At 43.0% G+C, this 6,364-nt stretch overlaps 1 protein-coding gene across 1 annotated transcript; it reads right to left on the bottom strand.

Moving 5' to 3' along the window:
- Positions 1–201: 201 nt before the first annotated feature.
- LOC121967288 (probable transcription factor KAN2) lies at positions 202–2,747 on the bottom strand. Its single transcript, XM_042517408.1, has 6 exons — positions 1,961–2,747; positions 1,800–1,876; positions 1,585–1,633; positions 1,407–1,506; positions 718–772; positions 202–643 (listed from the first exon to the last, which is right to left on the bottom strand). The coding sequence occupies exons 1-6, from the start codon at positions 2,520–2,522 to the stop codon at positions 554–556; spliced, it is 933 nt and encodes a 310-aa protein (XP_042373342.1). The 5' UTR covers positions 2,523–2,747; the 3' UTR covers positions 202–553.
- Positions 2,748–6,364: the final 3,617 nt, after the last annotated feature.

Here is a 6,364-nt window from a genome sequence, read left to right as displayed (position 1 = left end):
TTTATGTGTAAGTTAAGCTATAATAATTAAACTTAATTCTTAACCAGCACTAGAAAAGGATCAACTTGCCGAATAAATTGTGATGAAAATAAAAAAAAACTCAATATATATACGAATTTAATATAGTTTTCATTAAACTTATTTCATGAATATTGGCATCCGCTAACCAATAAATTACCCAATTCTCACAGTGCTATAGGATTATATAGAACTATGCTTACACTAATGACTGTCTTTTGACTTTATTGGGAGAATACAATGAAATACACATCATCAAGCTCATCCATCAAATGTTGTAATCACTTTCATGAAAGAAAATTAAACACAAAGTCTGTGCCGATAAATCTTTACACTAATTAGATAGAACATATCTGTTGGTTAATTAATAACTTTTCCAAAGACACAGGCACCTGTGTCCTTCAAGATGATCTCCCTTGCGCTACCTTTTCTTTTCTTTTCTTGTTTTGATTCAATTGTCTTCTTGTCTCTTTAATTGTTTGAACTTTCTTTTGAGTCATTTAGTTGCGAGTGGATCCGTCTTGAGTAATCTAAGTCATCGTGGCCTTCCCAATGTGAACTCAAGATTGACTTTGCTTGGACTCAAATCTGAAAACACTTCGAGCTTGCTTTTCGCTTGCATGCCCTGCAAATTCGACGAAAATGGCTTCGAAACTCATCTGTATTTTCTTTCTTAAATCATTCAAGTTGTTTCTGTACCTCAACAAAAGTTTCAGCATTGTTTGCGGTGGGTTCATCAGGGAAACAACTTTCCCTGATAAAACAAGATCGACCAAATTAATTAATGCATACTAAATAAGGACTGCAAGAGACTATTGTTAAAAACAACGACCTTCTCATAATAAAAACAAAGTTGCATATAAACAACAGTTTTTTATTTGTCTTTTTTGGGCAGATTTTTCAGATGAGACATTGCCTCGAAATAAGAGAGAAATATGGTCTCCTGTTGTCTCGTTTGAACTGCAGAAATTCTATCATCTCATATCAAATCATCATTATCACAATGTTGAAGGTACACCTAGAATTTATATAAATAGGCTGCAATTTTTCTTGGCCTCTGTGCGCAGATGAATATAAGTTGAAACTTAAAAAATTAATTAATTAGTTAATTAAAAAGTATCCAGGAGAAGCTTTCGTGCGAACTGGCATGAAAAAGATTGGTTTGAGCATAGAAAAAAAATTGAGGTCGGTTAGCCATCTTGCATTATCCCTAGCTATTTCTATGAAAGGGCACTTAGCACACTAAGTGCTAATTGTATTATTTATAAGATAGATACAACTATATATAAAGAAATGTAATTGAGTAAGAAATAATAATTAACGCGGATAACATTCATGTTCATAGTGATATATAGTAGCGTTTCATTGTTAATCTTAATTAAGCTCACCTTCCATGGAATGATCCAACCGTACGCAGGTTTGGTCTCTCCGGGGAGTTAACATCGAACACCTCCCTGGATAACCCGTTCTCAAATCCATCGAGTTGGCCTAAAACGAAGGAAACAAAAATAAAGAAAAAAATTACGACCTAGCTAATCAGTAACCATGGTCACTAAACGATGATACCTGAAGAAAGTGGTGTCCTGTGATCGGTATTTTTCACAGTTCGATGCATCTGCAATATTCATTTGTAACGAGTTCTTGTAAAATCTCGATAGAAAAGAGAGGGCGGGGTAGAGTATTACAATTAAGAAATTGAGGGAGAGGAGTAGAAGAATAGGGAAAAAGGTTTCGCTCATAGATCTTAGAAGAGCTACGATCGAAAGGAAAATCTCTCTTACCTGCAAGTGAGATTTGACATGAGCCATGGTGAGATCTTTGACATCCATGAGCTCAAGAACCGACTTAGGCGTGGCTCCTAGTTAAGCAAAGTAACGCAAGGCATCAAAAGAGGTAAGCGATGAGCAACCCAATTGATCAGAAGTGGTTCATAAATTAGTACTTTCATGGCCTCCCAGGAGCTCCACAGCATGGACAAAGCGGGTGTGGAGAGTGGGGGTCCAGCGCATTCTAGGCGCTCTCACCCCCCGCTTTCCGAGTAACAACCTCGACGGCAAGTAGCACCTCGACAACGATGCCCTCGGCAGCCCTAACTGGGTACGAGCGAAGAGAGAAGCGCTGGAGGCGAACGAGGAGTCACACAAGTTATGCGGTAGTGGGCGATTGTAGACCGGTATTCCGTTTATGGGCTTCAGCAAGCAGAGGTGGTGGGGGTGACTCTGGTGGAGTCCTCCTATCAGTGATGGGACAGGGAGGTGAGGGTGTTGGAGGAACTGCTGCTGGGAGTTCCGACAAGCAGATGGCTCGCCGACGTTCTTCACCCCTGCAGCGAAGGGGATGCTGCTGGTGCAGGAGTTGTTGATGTTTCTGTCGAGGGATGGCTTTGTCCACAATCCTACCTCAATGCTCTCGTCTGCTGGTTTCGGCCTCCAAGTTGATGACGGAGAGCCGCTTGGTGGGCTTATCTGAAGTGATAACTCTGGTTGTGCGGAGAACAGCTCCATGGATTTTCTTCTGCTGGAGGAAAAACTTGAGATCTCCCCCCCTCCTTATTCTTCTTCTCTCTGTTACCGTATTAGTTGTTACTGCTTCAGGTGTGCGTGGAATAGCTATGGGTAAGATATACCTGGAGGAATTTGTGTAGTAAAGATGCTACAGTGGCAAAGATTATGAGCTATACATGACGCGCATGTGGTGTGCATCATCATGTAAGGGAGAAACATGTGATGAGTAAACATTTAGTTTTGGAGTGATAAAGACGCTTTCCATGCGTTTCTATTTTGTTTTCGCACAGATTTTGTGTTTTTGCTTTTCTTTTTCCTACACATCTTTACCTAGTGATTTTTGTTTGTCACTTTAGGTAATCATAAATGTCAATAAAATTAAATCACTCCTTGGGGTTAATTATAACTCCACACTTTCACTTTGTTACTTGTAGGAATAACTCTTGTTTTTGTTTTTAATTTTTAACTTTTGGATAAAAATTTCTATATAGTCTAATAAATTGACTTGCATTCCAATTAACAGATATGAGTGCGTAGTATACACTTTCATGCTAAATATATAAAATAATTTCAAGCATCAGTATTAAAGTATTCCTTTTAAAAAAAATCTTTTGAAAAACTCAAAAATACTATCAAATAATTGTTTAAGCATCTCTATTGCTCTTTACACTTAGGTATGGTCCGAGGTATATGATCTCGTTCGGAAGCTGAGTCGGATGAAGGTGGGTCGCGAAGTCGCTGATGTTGACGGAAAGTCGTCACGAAGCCGGGCACCCTCCGGGAGAGCTCACACAAGTGGATGATGGGGGGTGGTGACGGAGATGATGAAGCAAGGACCCTCTGCACACTCAGACGAGCCCACCTGTCGTTAGAGACTAGAAACCAGGGAAAAAGTCTCCGGGTCAGGCCATCCGACGCTCAAGTCAGGTACTATTTCCCCAGAAACACAGAGAAAGAACGAAAAGTAGAAGATGAGTATGAAAATGATGAGTGAGCGTACCTTCGTAAGAGACAAAGCATCCCTTTTTATACTACAACGGATGTTTCTGGAGTCTGACGGGTGTCAGGGAATGTCGGACGTCAGGCTTTGTCTAGCGGTGGATGACACGTGGCGTCCTTTTATAGGTCTAGGAAGGAATCCTAGGGTTGTACATGTTAGGATCCTTTGTACGGCTAGAGAGGGGGGTGTGAATAGCCGACCCCAAATCACTCGCGTTTCTTCCTACACTTCGTTAGCGCAGCGGAAAAATAAACTAGAAACGAAAGGAAGAATATCAAACCTTAACACAGCGATGTACGAGGTTCGGAGATGATACTCCTACTCCTCGGCGTGTCCGTAAGGTGGACGAGCTCTGTCAATCCATCGGTGGATGAATCCCCGGAAACCCGGCTAAAATATACTCCTTCTGGGTGGAGAAACCTCGCCACAAAATCTTGCAACAGCAAGCAAAGAGTACACGAGATACAACAAGAAATACAAGACAATATGAATGCAACAACACTAGCTTGCCTTCTCGTTGTCGACTGAAGTCCCAGATGAAGCAACAACTTCACGGACGGATGCCGACAAGCAACTCAGCAGCAGCTGATCCAGTCGTGGAATGAAGCTCACGCGAAGCTTGCGAAGAAGAGTTCAACAAAGCTCAAGCACCGTAATGCAGCCGCGAGAAGAAGAGAAAGAAGCGAATGCGGCGGCTCTCGACCCTTTATACCTGCGAAGAAGGCGAAGAAGAAGAAACTAGCCGTTGCATCGCAACGGCTAGAACTCGATCGGTCCGGTCTGGGGCTTGCCTGATCGATCGTGGGGACCGATCAGGCCTTGCTGATCGGTCCCGGACCGATCCCAGCTCCTCAGTGGCGCTCGTCTCTCGATCGGTCGTGGAGACCGATCAGCATACCTGATCGGTCCACGGACCGATCAGAGCTTTTTCACTTCGCCAAGCCTCCTGATCGGTTCAGGGACCGATTAGGAACTCCACAGTATGCTACTGAGTGGAATCTGATCGGTCACCAGACCGATCAGGAAACACTGAGTTTCACTGGATCGGTCTGCAGACCGATCCAACTCCTAGGTTTAGAGTGTCCTCTCTAACCTAGCTCGGATAACGAGCTACCGAGCCCTCTCCGACTCCATATGCCAAGCTTCACTCACTTGGACTTCTCAACACCAGATGTCCGATTACCCTTGATCTATCTGGATTTTCCCTTGCCCGGCTTCACTCACCAGGACTTTCCACCTGGCTTCACTCACCAGGATTTCCACACTGCCTAACATCCCAGTTAGGACTTTCTCACTGCCTGACTTCACTCACCAGGACTTTCCAACTGCCTAATATCCCAGTTAGGACTTTCCCACTGCCTGGCTTCACTCACCAGGACTTTTCCACCTGCCTAACATCCCAGTTAGGTCTTTCCCTCATGCCAAGCTCCCTGCTTGGACTTTTCCGTGCCAAGTCTCCATACTTGGACTTTTCCAGTGCCAAGTCTCCATACTTGGACTTTTCCCGTGCCAAGTCTCCACACTTGGACTTCTCGCGTGCCAAGCTCCCTGCTTGGACTTTTCCAGTGCCAAGTCTCCATACTTGGACTTTTCGCGTGCCAAGCTCCCTGCTTGGACTTTTCCCGAATCAGGTCAACCAGGTCAACCTTGACCTAAGGTTGCACCTACAATCTCCCAAACACCTATTCTTGTCAAACATCAAGAATAGAACTCTCTCACGAGTGTTAAACATCAATATGCAACTCAACTAGGTCAACCTTGACCTAAGGTTGCACCGACAATCTTCCCAAGTCAAACATCAAAATACAACTCGAGTCAAGTCACCTCGAGTCGGGTCAACCAGGTCAACCTTGACCTAAGGTTGCACCAACAATCTCCCCCTTTTTGATGTTTGACAAAACCCATAATCAAGTTAGGTTAACCCGATAACCTAACTTAGGTTTTCCACTCATCTTCCAATGTCCAATGTTCTTTCCTTGAACATTCTCTGGACATTCTCCCCTTAGGTTAACCCGATAACCTAACTTGGGTTCTCCAATAATTCTCCCCCTTTTTGACACACATCAAAAAGAATTCCAATGTTCTTTCTCGAACATTCCTTGACATTCTTCCCCTAGCTTAGGTTAACCCGATAACCTAACTTGGATTCTCCAATAATTCTCAAATGAACACTCTCCCCTTTTTGACACACATCAAAAAGAAAAAGAGGGTATCAAGGTCAAGAGTTTCTTCCTAATGAAAGTCTCATACCTTTCATTGAAACTCTTAATTTCCCCCTAGATACTAAACTCAACAATCAACTTAGTGATAATCCCATATCACTAATCCTCAAAAGTCTTAAGGAGTAAAAACTCCCCCTAAAAGTCAACTCCCCCTTGACAAATAGGTAAAACTCCCCCTAAAGGTTAACTCCCCCTTGACCATTGCACCAACAATGTCTTTGTGAGTTCCAAACCTTTATAAATCCAAAAAACACCATTTCCATAACTGAAATTTCAGACAACAGCTGAACAATCAGAAATTCGGCACGCCCTGATCGGTCCCCAGACCGATCAGCCCTTCACCAGATCGCACTCGTGCTACTGGAACTCACTGGATCGGTCTGCAGACCGATCCACAATACTCTGGATCGATCCGCAGACCGATCAGATCTTCCCTGGATCGGTCCCCGGACCGATCCAGCCACTGAAATCAGAGATTTCTGATTTTCTCTCCGGGAGAAGTTCAGAAAATTACAGAAAATTTCAAAAATTACGAAACTTTGAGGATACATTCCTCATATCATACACTATCAAGGAAAAATAGTTTTCTATGAAAATAGTTTCCATTTTTCAATCTTGAT

Source organism: Zingiber officinale, chromosome 1B, assembly GCF_018446385.1.
Source record: "Zingiber officinale cultivar Zhangliang chromosome 1B, Zo_v1.1, whole genome shotgun sequence".
NCBI lineage: Eukaryota > Viridiplantae > Streptophyta > Magnoliopsida > Zingiberales > Zingiberaceae > Zingiber > Zingiber officinale.
This window is presented reverse-complemented; position numbering and strand designations above follow the sequence as displayed.

Bases quoted from the DNA above. Each gene is read 5' to 3' on its own strand.
- LOC121967288 (XM_042517408.1), bottom strand. From the start codon at position 2,522: ATGGAGCTGTTCTCCGCACAACCAGAGTTATCACTTCAGATAAGCCCA. The intron at 1,507-1,584 runs GTATCATCGTTT...CCTTCGTTTTAG, and splicing joins CAGGACACCACTTTCTTCAG to GCCAACTCGATGGATTTGAG. The intron at 644-717 runs GTACAGAAACAA...TCGAATTTGCAG, and splicing joins ATGCTGAAACTTTTGTTGAG to GGCATGCAAGCGAAAAGCAA.